At 52.2% G+C, this 15,594-nt stretch overlaps 1 protein-coding gene across 1 annotated transcript; it reads right to left on the reverse strand.

The window, feature by feature from the left end:
* Positions 1-3,956: 3,956 nt before the first annotated feature.
* Positions 3,957-13,813, reverse strand: Krt82 (keratin 82). The gene is made up of 9 exons (NM_001008803.1): positions 13,478-13,813; positions 10,993-11,201; positions 8,735-8,795; positions 8,126-8,221; positions 7,633-7,797; positions 5,494-5,619; positions 4,867-5,087; positions 4,646-4,677; positions 3,957-4,192 (listed from the first exon to the last, which is right to left on the reverse strand). The coding sequence occupies exons 1-9, from the start codon at positions 13,811-13,813 to the stop codon at positions 3,957-3,959; spliced, it is 1,482 nt and encodes a 493-aa protein (NP_001008803.1).
* Between the last annotated feature and the right edge of the window lie 1,781 nt (positions 13,814-15,594).

Below are 15,594 nucleotides of genomic sequence, written 5' to 3' on the forward strand. Positions count from 1 at the left end.
GTTCTGGGACAGAAAGCACTTGACAGCCAGGACAGGGAGAAGGGTATGGGCCCGTGAGACACCTAGGAAGGCAGACACAGGAATATGGTGTTCACCTCCAGCTCCTCCCACCTTCCTCACAGCCCTGCAAATTGTTCCCTGGCAGTCTTTACTGGAGCCCTCAGTGAGGAGCAAGGATTAGATTCATGCCACACACCAGGATAGGCAATTCCTCCTGTCTCCTGGCACCTGGCGGGGCTGCACAGAGGGAGGTGTTTTTGACAGTGGAATGAGAATTAGCAGGTCACCACCAGGGGGCACTTTCTGCCTGCTGTGAATCACCTCCCAGACCCGAAGGGAGAGCGCTTTACTGCAAGACAACACAACCTGGAGAAGAAGCTGGAGCCCCTGAGATGTAACCAGGCCTGAGCAAACACTCTCAGGAGCCCCACTGACCTGGAACCAAAGTCTCACAGGGGCTGGTTGCTGACTCCAGGCCTAGAGCATTCCTGTTTCCAGAACCTTGGGTTATAAACCAGGAGGGAGCATGGCTGGCACAGGGGCAGGCAGAGGTGGAGGCTCTCCCTCACTGTGCCCCTGCCAAGCTGCTGTGCCTCTCAGTAAGGGCCTCTCTCTCCTCATAGTCCTGCAGACCTTTGAGGTTCATGCTTGTCTGCTACCTGCTGCTCTTCCTTGGGGAGCTAGCTTTTGATTCCTGCTGACTAAACCGAGACCCCAGCTCTGTGATGCCCTGCCCCCACCACTCAGCCACATTTCTGTCAGAGACAGCTGCTATAATCAGTGCATCAGCTCCGCACGCCCATTAGGCTGCTCTTCAAAGCCCCAGAGTACAATGCAGGGCTACACACAACATGCTTATTTAAGGGGACTTGGTAAAGTGTCCGTTGGTTCCCTGATGTTTGCAGTTGTCATATCCCCCAGCTCCCAGCTTTTCTCTGGCTGGCCCTAAGGAGCTACCCTTCACCTTTTATGCTTCAAGGATTGCCGGAGTTGTAGCCACATTAGTGTCCTAGTCCCTCTCGGGAATAAAGTAATATTTCACTGTCTGGCTGTGCCATATCATTTTGCTTATGTGCCGATGGGTATCTGAGTCATTTTTAAGTCTTAGTTATTCGGAACAATGTAGCAGCTTCTATTGTGTAGAAACACATGTTCATTTCTCCTGGGTCTGTACCTAGGAGTGGACTGGTTATGTGTAACATTGTTGGAAACCAACACTCTGTTCTCAGCTGTGATTGTGTCAGTTAACATCCTGTCACAGGTGTTAGTAATCAGGTGATTTCCTTCCGCCTAACTTTGGGGACCTGGCAACAGATTACATCATCACCTGCCACCTCTAAGTACTCCAGGGGTGGCAGGTGTAGCTCATAAAAGGCCCTAGCCACCCCTGTTCTCCCCCCAGCTTCCACTGGGGACAGCAGGGAAATGGTTCTGTTTCCTTTCTCTGTCTCTCTGTCTCTCTGTCTCTGTCACTCTCTCTCCCCCTCTCCCTCCTACTCCCTCTCCCCTTCTGTGTGTGTGTGTGTGTGTGTGTGTGTGTATCTGTCTGTCTGTATGTCTATCTCTTTCATGTCCTCATTTCGAGGAGACCCTTTGCTCTCCTCCCACCTTTTATACTAGATCAGTTGCATGGCATAATTTCTTAATGGTGTGCACACCTTGGCACTAGCCTGCCAAAGGTACTCCAGTCTCTAACCTATCTAAGGTCTTTTAGCATTATTACTTACAGGGAGGGCTGTTTCCTTCTGTACTATCAGCTCCCAGCAACCTGACTCAAGCAGGTATTTAATATCTGTTGTTGTCTGGGTGTAGTGGTGCATGCCTTTAATCCCAGATCTCTGGAGGCAGAGGCAGGAGGATCTCTCTGAGTTTGAGGCTATCCAGGTTTACACAGCAAGTTCCAGGACAGCCAGGATTTCGTAGAGAGACCCTATCTCAAAAGTAAAAAACAAAAAACAAACAAACAAAAAAAAACTAGATTGTCTAAACAAAAAGTGGATGAACAGGTTCCTTTAAACAAGCTGCCCAGAATCTGCAGCTCTGGGCTTCCTGTCACATTCTGGTCTTAGGTCTCTGAGCCTCTTTAACCAGCTTTCAGCACAGCCACTAGCCTGTTTTGAGCATTATCTGTGGTTGCACAGTTTGGCCCAGAGTTCTCCGAAGTTGGACAGGGCCTCTTTCTCATTTCCGTATCATGGGCCTCTATCTTGGGGCCCTGCACAGGATGGAGGCTCTGAATGTGGTTGTTGGAAGGAGGAGGAGTGGTCTGACTCCAGCAGGGGTCATCACAAGGAACAGAAAACTCTCTGGACGAGGGGTGAACTCTGAAGTCAATGCAGTCAGCAGGGGCCTAGGGCCTCATGAAGGGTGGGACTGCTGGCCTCCAGGCTTGTCTCAAGTCTTTAGGCTCCTTAAATGAGGAGAGGTTAGGGGAGTGTCCTGATCCTCCTCCCAGGCCAGATGCCACTCATTTCCAAAGCTTTCCCCAGGTGGGAGCTCCGAGGCCATGGGGACGAATGGTAGCGATGGGAGACGATAACATTGACCAAGCATGATGAGGGCCCTATGGGTCACCTCTAGGTGTGTGTGTGTGTGTGTGTGTGTGTGTGTGTGTGTGTGTGTTTGTACGTGCACGAGTGCGTGTCCATGGAATGGGGAGGCTGTGCATAACACGTGCTGTACATAGCACGAAAAGGGTCTTGCATCTGTGTGATGTACATGTTTTGGTATGAGCCATACTATGTCATGCTTATCCCACAGGCCACTCCCATATCATGTATGTGAGGTTTTCCCACAAATGTAACTCCTTCATTTCTGTCCCTAGACTGCAGTCCTTGAAGGCTCCTCATGAAATCCCTTACCTTTATGACAACCCCACACCGAGCAGGGTGAGACAGTTTGGTTCCTAGAGTGTGAACAGGGTCAGTTTATTGGAAACAGACAACTGAGAGACTCCTCAGAGAGAACCTGGACTCCAGGCTGACAGGATTTGTATGTTAACCTAGCATCTCTTCCCTCTCTCAGATCCTAAACGAGCCTCCAAGTGACAGGGGCAGCCCCACTCCACTGTATGGGTGAACCATGCTCCTATTTGACCCAAGGCCCAAAGCTACAGGGACTAAATGAGAGGGGGCAGGAAGCAGTGCTATGTACAGAGGTAGGCAGGGTTGGGTCCAAGACAGAGTAACCAAACTTCTCTCTCTGAGAAGAAACCTTGTTGTGCACCATTTTAGGCACGTCTCACCATTAGCTGCCAATGAGCACTGTATTTTACTTTGAGCTCAACACACTATCCAACATTCTAGAGTCTTGAAGCTCAGGAGACACAGTGCCCAGTGACCCTGAAGCTTTGATTGTAGATCTCAGTTTTGAGATTCAGAATGTGATTGGGGAGTCACCTTTTGACTTTTTTTTTTTTACACATATGTAATACCGCATGCCTCAGGTGGGTGCTATGAGTTCCATTTTCTTGGGTATTTGAGAGCCAGGGGGAAAGGAGTGGGGAGGCTTGAGTTTGGGCTGGCTTTGTGAGGGAAGTGGTATGGAGCCTTTTGCGTGATAAAGCTGTAGTGTGTCCAGCTGGCCATCTCTCCTGGGAGAGAAGTGGTAAGACTATAGCCATTCTCTTGACCATATTAGAGTTGACTTGCTACCCCAAGTGACAGAGACAGTAAAGTCCCCTTGTCTGTGTCCCCACAAACTCTGTGTCCAGCTTGGGGTCTGCATCTAGATATGTGAAGGGTGGCTTTGAAGATGTGAGCAGGGCTGGGAATATCTCAGCTCGCAGGAATATCGTAGGGTAGAGCGGGGATTGAGAGTAGCTCAGCTCCCAGGAGTATCCTAGGGCAATGTGTAATTGGTGTGGGAAGGGAGAGTTTTGGAATATTCTGATTTTTAGACCTGTAGAAATGTGATATCCAGGGTTTTTAGACTCCCAGTAGCGAGTAGCGCTAACATCAGTGGCTGCATGAATTGCTTCCTGCCCCCATCTTCATGCTGGAGCTCCGCCCACTTCCACAGCCCAGGAGCCCTTGGGGCTCACAGGGGATGTAGAGTTCACCGGTGCCCACCACGCTGCAGCCCCCACTGTTCCTCAGGACACCGGTGGCCCCGGTGCAGTATTCGGTCCTCAGCATGGGCGTGCCCACCACACAGGGCTCATAGAGAACGGCTCCTTTGGAGCTGCTGACAGCTGTGGGGACAAGAAAGCATGCTTAGAGCCCCACGGGGACCATCCCCTCCTCTGGGCCATCCCAGTCTCTGAAACTCCCAGCACTTCTACCTGCCTCCAAGGATCCATCTATCCTTTCTAATCACACCCAGTGCTTGGAAGCACCCGTCTTTCCCTGGAGCCTTGGTGAAGCTGGGACTAACGCCCGACTCCCCTCACCGACTCTCCTCACCTTGCACCTCTTTCCTGACCCTGCTGCTAACCCTCCAGCAGCACCTCCTATGTTCAGGTGGTGACTTGGGTGGGCAGCCCTGCTGGATTTTCTCCACCCGTCCAGAAGTACGGCAGTCAAGCACATTCCGTGGGGATGTGAGAGGTTCCGGAGGGCTGGGTGGAATGTGGTGAGTTTCCACCCCGGGGAATTTTACCAAAACCCCGGACCCAGAGTCCAGGATTCATGACTCAGCTACTTACAGATATTCACAGGCCCGATGCCTTCACACAACCTAGAGAAAGAAGGGAAAAGAACTCAGGTTCCTGCCTTGAAGGGAGCCCTGCTTTCTGCCCTCACTGTGTTAAGGAGGGGTAAGGGGGTGGCAGATTGTGCTTTGCTTCCCAAGACTGTGGGATGCCAGCAGCAGCAGCTGCCCTAGGGAGGCAGGATAACAGCCACCCTGGTACCCATCTGTGCTCACCTGTGCTCCTCGCCCTCCAGCAGGCGCCTGTAGGTGGCGATCTCGATGTCCAGCCCCAGCTTGGAGTTCATCACCTCTTGGTACTCCTTGAGCAGGCAAGCCATGTCCTGCTTGGCCTTCTGCAAGGCCTCCTCCAGCCCTGCCAGTTTACACTTGGCGTCAGAGAGGGCAGCCTCCCCCTGCTGCTCTGCCTGGGCAATGGCTCCCTCGAGTTTGCATCGCTGGGGAGAGGGCACAGGAAGGTGTTACTGGGACTAGACACACAGAGGAAGTGTGGCCGGGGTAGGCAGGGGTGGGGTTCTGGCTAATAAATAGATGGTAGTGCCTGGCTGGTTTTCACAAGCCTTGGAGAATTGAGTGGGTCTAATTTAATAAGCAACTTAGTCATGTGAAGGTCAGGATCACAGGGTGAGAGCCTGGGTTCGGTCCTCTGAATCGCTGCTTCTCTGACAGCGGGGAACCTGACTTTGTGGGGCTGCTCATGCAGCTCATGGGCAGCTTGCTTCCTGTGACACAAGGTGTAACAGGCTTATCTCTCTTCCTCGATGACAAGGTTTGTCCTGCCCTGTATGGCCCAGCAGGAAAGTGGACCTCTGCTGGGTTCTCCCAGTCACTCTGGGACCTCACCTGGGCTTTGACTGTTTCGATGTCCTGCTGAAGCCTCTGGATTAGCTTGTTCATTTCCAGGATCTCGTTCTTGCGGTTTCGTAGGTTGTCACTGTGGTTCCCAGCTGTCATCCTCAGCTCCTCATACTGGACAGAGAGGTGAGAACCCAGCCCTTCACTGTGGCATCTCTTGGCCCCTTCCTCACTGTCCCCAGCCTCTTGTCCATCGGCTTGCTAGCTTTGGTGCTCCATGACCATACTTATCCTGAATCCTGTTTCTTCCTAGCTTAGGTGCTCCATGACCATACCTATCCTGCATCCCATTTCTTCCTGGCCTACATGTTCCATGACTATACTTATCCCACATCCCATTCCTTTTCCAGTTCTCATTGATGCCACGGGCCTTGTGTGTCTGCTCCTTGTTCCTATATCCCGCAGCCCCAGTCTCTGTTCCATACATTCCTAGATTCCTCCTTTTCAATCTGGTTCCTTCTCTGCACCAGAGCCTGAGCTCTGCTGAGGGGTATTCCCATTTTCTATGTCCCGAGGATTTTAGAAGGACTGTATGTTCACCCTGGAGTTGGACAGTCAAAACCAAAACAACATGATGCCTTGCTTTGGCTAACTTCAAAACAACAATCAGAAATCAGATTCAAAGTGGAAAAAAATATTAAGTTAGCGGTCCTCCTCCTGCTCTCTGCTTATAAGCATCGTGTGTCCTTTGAGAGCAGGACAAATGTCAATGTTTCTATTTGTTCAGACTCCATGTGCTGCCCCTCCTGTCATCTGTGGAAGCCTCTGCTTGTCCTTGGAAACTGCCAAGTGTTCCCATGGGCTTAGGTGTGACTGGACCAGTGTCTTTCCTGATGGGATCTTAGATTCCTTCGGACAGGGACAATCTGTTGTCACCGTCTCCTGCTATCCTATTTAAAGCCACACTCCACAGCACCTCTGTGGGTCACCCTCCCTTACCCTCTTCATGGCGATGCTGTGTGTGTGTGTGTGTATGTGCTGTGTGTGGTGTGTGTGTATGGTGTGTGTGTGTGGGTGTGTGGTGTATGTGTGGTATGTGGTGTGTGTGTGCTATGTGTGTATGTGTGCTATGTGTGGTGTGTGTATGTGGTGCGATGTGTGTGAGTGTGTGGTGTGTGTCTGTGTGTTTTGTGTGTGTATGTGTGCTGTATGTGTGTATGTGTGGTGTGTGGTGTGTGGTATGTGCGTGTGTGTGTGTGCTGTGTGTGTATGTGTGCTGTGTGTGTGTATGTGTATGTGTGGTGTGTGGTGTGTGTGTGTATGTGTGCTGTGTATGTGTATGTGTATGTGTGGTGTGTGGTGTGTGTGTATGTGTGCTGTGTGTGTATGTGTATGTGTATGTGTGGTGTGTGGTGTGTGTGTGTATGTGCTGTGTGTATGTGTGTGTGTGTGTGTGTGACCCCCCTCTTCCGAGCTGGTACTCCTGTCTGTCATGTTTATTGCCTGCCCTCTGCTCTGTCTCCAAGAAGGAAAATGGCGGAAGGCAGGCTTACTGCCCATCCCCGTTCCTGCTGCATCTGCAGCTCCATGTTCTGTGCTCCGCACGTGAGAGATTCTCAACGCACAGTTGCTGAATGTGGGAGCTAGTGTGTGAGCGCATGTACACTGCATTACACAGACAAGCCATTGAGGCTGAGATGACATGACTTGTTAGATCCAGCTGCCCCAGGGCTCCCCTTGTCCTCTCAGCGAGCCCCTAATTACTGAGTCTGGAGCACCCTTAATCACTGTTTCTGCTCCAGCACCAGGAACACCCAAGCCAGCGGCCTCCACCTACACTGTGAAGCTCAGAAACCTCTCTGCCACCAACACCAATTATACTGATTGAATGCTGCCTAGAGGGCTGCTCTACAGAGTCTGTGGATAAACAGAGCTAGGGACCTGGCACCCTGGTGACAAGGCTGGCCTGTTTGTGGGGTCCTGCTCTGCAGAGACCTGACCTGGCAGAAACAGCAGAGCTGAGGTTTCTGTGGGTCCCTGGGTGCTGCGGAGTGGCCCAGACTTGTTAGGTCCTTAGCTATTCTGAGGCAGAGAGCACTGGGACCCTGTCTTCTGTTTCTCCCCATTCCCTGCCTTTGCCCCCTCTGCTGTGATGCTTCTCCCAGCCCCTCTGCACCCCAGCCTTACCCTGCACTGGTACCAGGCCTCTGCTTCTGCTTTGCTGCGGCTGGCGATGTCATCGTACTGGGCCTTGATCTCGGCTACGATGCCGTCCACATCCAGATCCCGGCTGTTGTCCATCTTCACGATGACTGAAGTCTCCGAGATCTGAGATTGAAGCAGGCTGATCTCCTGAAGAGGTCACAAAGGAGGAGTGAGCACCAAGGGCACAGCCATGAGAGGAGCCCACTCAGATGTCCTATGACTGTTCCTGCTCCTCCCGGCCTGAAGTCCCCAGTCTGCTTCTTGTCTTGTCTTTGCCCCTTATTGCTGTGGTGACCCAGACCTTCTCTAGGGGAGACCTGAAAACCATCTATCTGGATAATATGACTCTGGGGAGTCTTGCTCCCGGAGTGCTTGAGATGTCCTTCTAGAGTTTGCCTTGGCTCTCCTGCACACCCGTGTCCCTCCGGAATTTGCCTGACAGATCACCCAGAAGACCTTAAGTGGCCATGGATACCTCCTCAAACAGGGCTTTCAGGAACTCAATCTCATGTTCTAGAGCCTCCAAGTTGGTTTCCAGGTCAGCCTTCACCAGGAAGGCTGTGTCCACATCCTGTAACACAGTGACAGACCATGACCTGGATCAGCGGTGTGCACAGCCGTGCCCGACACTAGCACAAGCCTGGGCAAGTTGATGGCAGGGACGGCTGTGGGCTCAGGCTCTTCTCTGAGCCCAGGTGGAGGCAAAGGGTGATGAGGCCAGCAAGGAGAAAAGGACTGAGCGTGAGCCCCATGGGGAGGATGTAGAGGGATTGCTAGGGGCTCCCCACAGCTCCTGCACAGGGGATCCTGGAACTGTGTAGTTAGCTTGGGGTAAGCCACACGGGCAGGCAGGCAGGTGCTTGGGTAGGTAGATTCACAGCCATTCCCCGGCTCTGAGCCCATGTAAGGTGGCAGGAGGGCATGTGGAAATCAGGCTGGTCCCTGTCTCTAGGCAGGTTGGAGCTGAGTGGAGCATCAGACCTTCTTTTCCAGGGTCAGCACAAGAGGCCAAGGGAGAGGAACTTATTTGTGGGCCTTGGGGCATGGACATCTGGATTCTCTGCTTCATTATGCACCACCTCACCTTCTTCAAGGTGACAAACTCATTCTCAGCACAGGGACGCAGGGACAGTTCCTCTTCATACCTATGGGGAGGGGGAGCATCGTTTTAATCAAGGTGTAGAGTTTGGAAGAGTCCTCTCAGGGGGCTCTGGCCTTCTCTCCAGATCCTTATGACTCTTTCCCTCTGAGGACAGACACTTGTCACCCGAACACCTCGGTTACCATTCATCCTGCCCCTTCTCACCGCCAGCAGCCTGGTTCTATGATGCTTCATACCCTGAGGTCCTCAATACTACCTCATTCTCTTGCTAAGGAGGAAGCCCCCTCATCTAACCATTTCCTTTGGAAATGGGAGAAAGGTCATCTTTCCCAAGCTGTTCTGAGGTGGCTGTAGTCCCAAGGAGATTCCCAGCTGACCCTGTGCCTCTTCCTTGCCTGCAGGGTATGTCTGGCCCCCACCTGAAGCCCAGTGGCAGAGGTAGCAATTACCTACTTACCAGAGCACAGAAACGCCCAGGTGTACCCCTCCCACTTCCTAGGGGCTCCTCAGCCCACACACTGTCCCCAAGGCAGAGGGAATGGGAACGAGGGTTCAACATGGCTACAGAGACTGTTTGGTGAGGAGAGCCAGTCCAGGGAAACATCCCTGTGCTCCTGGTGCCCACCTCTCTTTGGTTTAGCAAAGCTCTCCCTAGCTTTGATAAGGAGGTCTGGAGCTATTGTCTGAGTTCAAATCCCCACTCTGTCACACACTAGACATAACCCAACTGGGTGGGGGGCAATGAGTTTTCAGGCCCCATTATTCACAGGGGTATCCCCGGTAGAACGGGGGCAACCCAGGCCTGTTTCAAAAGCCTCTTATGAGTTAGTTGACACCTGGGATGTCCTCTGACAATGCACTGGCGGCGACAAGCGTTGTGCAAGACTCTTCCCTTGGGGTTGATGTGCCAGAAGGACCTCATATTTAAAACCCCTAAATCTCATTTTGAGCTGTGAGCCAGTCTAAACTTGCCTTGCTATGCACTTCTCAAGGAAGTCATGGCCCCTCTGAGTCTGACCTTTGCTCACCCCCACAACCTGCCTGGCACTCGTCTGCTCCCCTTCCCTCCCTTCATTTTTCTTCAAGTCTACAGTGGCCTTCAGTGAATAGATAAAAGGAGTTTCTGAGATAGAGTCTTACTCTGTAACCCTTGATCTCACTCACTATGTAGCTCAGGGTAGCCCAAACCTCACAATCGTTCTGTCTCAGCCTCCTGAGTGCTGGTATTACAAGATATGCACCATTATACCAGGCTTTTGGTATCTTTTAGAAGAAGGGGTCTACTGGAAGAAAAATTATCTATCAAGGACGTGGTCCAAACATGTCCCCTATCCCTACTCCTTGTCTCTTCTCTCTTCTGTGGTTCTTCTTGCCACTTATTCACATGTAAGTATAAAGGCTTTTGGTGCTGTGGGGTAGGGGTGGGACACTACATCCTAGCACAGTGCCTGTCACCAAGAAGGCCAATTGTTGACACTTAACAGTCATGTCCCCCAACATGGCTCCATTCTACTGACACGCTCTGTGTCCCATCTTCTTGTACCATTTCTCCTCAATGGAAACATGTCTCTCCCACCCCATGCCCTGTTTCTATGAGGCTCTGAGCGGACATGCCCCAGAATCTTCCAGATAACAAGTTCTCTCTCTGGGTTTCCTATAAGCTGGGGGTCTACATTTCATGAACATTGTGTGGCAAGTTCAGGACCTGTCTTCTGGAGAGTGGGTGAGATGGGACGGACAACAGAAACCCACAGTCCCTCTAGGGGACAACAGGGAAGCCAGATGTCTGTCAGGAGACAGGACGTGAGCTGTGATGTCTGGGTGGGGATGAGGGACTCCTGAAAGGAGGCTCGTCCAGTGGAGGGAGGAGGAGCCACAGGATCAGAGAGGAAATAGCACTGGGGACTAGAACATAGTTCTTGGTGTGTAAAGGGTTTGGCAGAATGGAATCCCAGCTAGGAATGTAGCTGGAGCAGCCCTGGGGCTCCATGAGTGGCAGGTGAGAGAACTTTTGCAGCAAGGTCTTTCAAAGTCCCCATTCAAGCAGGGCGGAAGGAAGGGAGACAGGGCAAAGACACTTTCCAGGGCTTCCATGGTTGGTGACAACATGGATGCTCTACACTACTTAATTGTTTTGCCGTCGAGTTCCCCGCTTTATAGGTGAGGAGACGGGGGTCGCAGTTGTTTCTGCGGCTTTCTTGCTCTAGTCCCTCTGCAGAATGAAGGTAGAGGCCACTTACTTTTTCTTATAACCCTCCAGCGCTTCCTGGAGGCTGCAGAGCTCAGCCTCCAGTCTGCCATGGTCCCCAGACACGCAGTCCAGCTGTCGCCGCAGGGCGCAGATGTAGCCCTCGAAGAGTGGCTCCATGTTGCTCTGGCAACTTCTCTGCTGCTGCATGAAGTTCCACTTGGTCTCCAGAAGCTTGTTTTTCTGCTCCAAGAACCTCACCTGCCCCCAAGAACGGGTGTCACCATGTAGAAAGGACCCATAGACCATCACCAGGTCTCTGCAGAGACCGACACCCAAAGGGATGTATCTTTGTGTCTCCTTGGGCTTAGGGACCTTAAAGGACTCTCACCTTCCCCCTCAGTAGTCAGAAGGGGCAGAAGGGCTGCCGTTGCAAATGCATGGGGCTGGCCACATGCAGCTCTCTGGCTGACCCCTCGGAAGCCCCATGACCCGGGTCAAGCCTCCTCCCTTTGTGGGCCTCTCTCTCCTTGCCATAAGCACACCCACACATCAATGCCCGGGTCTAAGGGCACAGGTCAGGTCAGGTCAGGAGTTGTGCCCCAGCTCTGCTGACTCTGTCTGTCTCTGATGCCCCACTTTATGTAGAGGCATCTGAAGGACATAGACTCCCAGGAATGCAGGCTGTGGTCTACCTCTTACATTTTTGTGGGTTGGGCTCAAGATAGGAAGCAGCTGCATGAGTTGATCTGGTCACCTGTGCACCAGTCACAGGCACACAGAGAGAGTATGGTCCGTAGCCTTGCTATGGGCTTCTTATAGCAAACCTGTTAAGATAGCTGCAGAGGGGATGTTACTCCGCTGTGGTCAGCAGCTGCAGCAGCAGCCTAATAGAAGCTCACGGCTGAGCCCCCCCCCCCCATGGAGTGTTTATAACTAAAACATAACAGACTTGAAAAGTAAAATAATGTTGATGGACCAGCTCCTTTCATTCATTTGCACGAGTGTGTCTGTGTGTGTGTGTGTGTGTGAGTGTGAGTGTGTGTGCATGTGTATGTATGTGTGTGTATGTGTATGTATGTGTGTGTATGATGTATGAGTGTGTGTGAGTGTGTGTGATATGTGTGTGTGCATGTGTATGTATGTGTGTGTATGTGTATGTATGTGTGTGTATGATGTATGAGTGTGTGTGAGTGTGTGTGTGTGATATGTGTGTGTGAGTGTGGTGTGTGTGTGCATGTGTATGTATGTGTGTGTATGTGTATGTATGTGTGTGTATGATGTATGAGTGTGTGTGATGCGTGTGTGTCTGTGTGTGTGAGTGTGTGTGTGCATGTGTATGTATGTGTGTGTATGATGTATGAGTGTATATAAGTGTGTGTGTGTGATATGTGTGTGTGAGTGTGGTGTGTGTGTGTGTGTGTGTGTGTGATGTGTTATCACACACATGTGGGGGAGTCAGATCTCTCCCACATCTGGGGATCTAGCTCAGGTTATCAGACCTGACAGCAACTGACTTTACTCTTTGATCCATGTTACTGGCCTGTGTTTTTGGGGGCTGGGGGTTGATGCAGGGTTTTATGTATTTCAGGCTGACCTTATATTCACTATGTAGCTGGGGATGACCTTGAACTCAGATCCTCTTGCCTTTACCTCCCGTGTGTTACAGGCAGGTACCACCATGCCTGGCATCACAGGCACATTTGTAAATCACCTCCTTTGAGTCTCCCACCGTATCATCTGTCTATCCCCAAACCAGGCAGCAAAATCCCCGAGGCTGGGCTGTGATCAGCTTCCATAGAGGTTCCGGGTAAGGGAGTGGGCTCTACCAGGATTCAGGGTATTTGCCCCAATCCTTGGAGTTTCCAGAAACAATAGCCAAATGCTTGGCCTGGACTCTGAGTCTCTAGGGTATAGAAACAAACCCAGGGGAATTAGGGGTGACAGGCCAGCTCAGTGTACCTAAAGGTATCAAGTCCAAAGCTCCCCAGAGCTTTGGTTTGGGGGCTTCCAAGTGCAAAACTCGGGTAACAGCCACCTTGTGCTCTGAACTCTGCTCCGCTTTTGCCTCACCCCAGGCCTAAACAGATGGAAAATTTGGGATTCGTGGTGTTTATGATCTCCGCCTCCAGGCCTAAGAGTTTGGGGACAGCTCAGGTACACGGGAGGCAGTTTTATTCCTCAGGCGGAAGGCCGTTAGTTAGCTCTGGAGCTTTGGGAGTCTCTCTGACAGTCTGCCCTCTGACAAGCTTGATGATCTGTCAGGTGGCACGCTGAGAAAGGTCATATTCTCACAAAGAGAGGAGTGCGGAAGGGCCTGGACTGGGCACGGTTCTATGCACCGGTAACCCAAGAACCCGGGACAGAGGCTGGAGGAGAGCTGCAAATTTCAAGCTAGTGTGGACTGGGAAGCAGGCATTTTCAGTCACGAGCGGTCATGGAATGCATAAGAGGCCCACGGGCGAACCTCCATACAGAACAGATCCAGGATGCTCTCTGCCGCAGTCCTCGCCCCGCCCGACCCTGGCTGCCCTTACCTTGTTGATGAAGGATGCAAATCGGTTATTCAGGCACTTGATCTGCTCCTTCTCATCTCTCTTCACGCTTTGCACCGTTGGGTCAATCTCCAGCTCCAGGGGGACCAGCAGACTCTCGTTGATGGTGACAGGAGTGATGCAGGCGGGAGATCCGCAGGCGGCTCCCGCTCGGTACCCGAAGCCTGGCATGCCGCATCTGGAGGCCACACGGGGTCTCCCGAAGCCCACGTTGCATAGGCTCCGAGAGCCAAGGCAGCCTAGGGCTCGGAGGCCCCCGCCAACCCCGGGCCGAGAGGGCACCTTGCTCACTTCATAGTGGGTGACCATCCGGGGCATGATGGCCGAACATGAGCTGAAGCTCCGGTTGCCACATCTGGAGCTCAACTGGAAATTTCGGCATGACATGGCTTGGGAGGCAGAGGTGGATCCCTGGAGAGGAAGGAGAACGGGGACCACGGGACTGACCAAACCGTGGCTCAGCTTTTCCCCTTTTTATTTGGTGGGGACTGGGGGACTGGATTGGTTCAAACCCCTAATCACTACTAAATCAGGTTTATGAGCTTGGGGTATTGGTAGCTGCTAGGTACAAGGTGCAAATTAGGGTAGCGAAGAGCAAGAAGGAACCAGTTGTCAATGTCAGGGGTGGGGGGTGTCCTATAAAAGTCCATCTGTCCTCCTTCCTTGTTTATGGAATGATGAAAGGGGTCAACCATGCACTTATAGATGCTGTATCCAGTGGCTCAGCCTCCAGGGACAGGAGAGTGGAACTTTGGGTTGCTCATCGAGGGGATTTCCCTGAGAGGGAGGCAGGAGTACAGAGATTTTAAAGACTGTATTTACTAGAGGGCTGTATCAGCGTTTTCCTCTAGATACCTCACTACTCCAGGGGCTTCCAGGACATATCCCTTAGACATATCCATGGAGGAAGAAGCTTCCCATGGTGTACCACACCTTGTCCCTGCATTGGAAGCTCCCGTGTCCCTGCACAGCTAGGTCACACGGTCCTCCAGGCACAGATACTGGATCCAGGACACACATCCAGACTGCAGGGGAGTTGGGAAGAGAGACCTGAGCATGAGGAAAGGAGAGAGGCAGAGAAGAGAGGATTAAAGAGGGGAGAGGAGAGAAGAGGGGAGAGGGGAGGAGAGGAGAGGGGAGGGAAGAGGGGAAGGGAGAGGGGAGGAGAGAGGAGAGGAGAGAGAGACAGAGGAGAGGAGAGGGAAGAGGAATGGAGGGGAGGGGAAAGGAGAGTAGAGGGGAAAGGAGAGAGAAATAGAGAGGGAGAGGAAAGGAAATGACACTCTCCTACACTCTGTGCCCCTGGCAAGAACGACTGTGTGAAGTCTGAACCATTGTCCGCACCCCCTCCCCAGATGATGATGAGGCCTGCTCCAGCTTGGGGGTGTCTGTGGGGACAGTATTGTCCTTGGGAATGTTCCAGATGGATCCAAAGTCTTGGCATGAGATGTTCAAAGCCTCCTCAACCTTTAACTCCTCTTTCTGCCCACCAGCTGGGCCAAATGGCTTTCCCTTTTTATTGAGATTATGTTCCGGTCAGGAGCCCACAGTATGGAAGTGTTGATAGGGGCTGTACTAACAATCCAAGACCATCCTGGGCCTTTTGTATCTATAATCTAATTAGCTATAGTCTAATATGGGGCTGGTGGCCACAAGGCTGGAGCTGGACCCCTTTCTGTCCGCCCTCATGTGCTCTGTGGTTCCAGAGGAAGAAGCCTGGGTTCAGAGCCTGTCTTCCTTGTCTTGCTACCTGTACATCAGCAGACTGGAATGCGAAACTGTCTTGGGCCTTGGGAATTCTTGCCTAATTGGGCCATTTCATGATGTCCTCTTAGCTTTGGGTCTGAGAGTGAGGGGTGTAATTAGAGGCCAGTCGATGGTTGGGAGGCAGAAAGTAGAGTGAGCTGGGGTGTTCCGAGGTGAAGATGGGAGTCTTAGGGCCCAGGAAGCGGTTTGAAGACCAGTGGCACTGCTACAGGGATGGGTAGTGGACTGAGCCACTCGGGTTGCTGGAGCCATGTGCATGCTACAAAGCCACAACCCTCCTCCCTCTGTCTCCAGGATGGATGCTGGTCTCAGGAACCCCAGGCTCAGGGCTG

The sequence above is a fragment of the Rattus norvegicus genome, chromosome 7, assembly GCF_036323735.1.
Source record: "Rattus norvegicus strain BN/NHsdMcwi chromosome 7, GRCr8, whole genome shotgun sequence".
Taxonomy (NCBI): domain Eukaryota; kingdom Metazoa; phylum Chordata; class Mammalia; order Rodentia; family Muridae; genus Rattus; species Rattus norvegicus.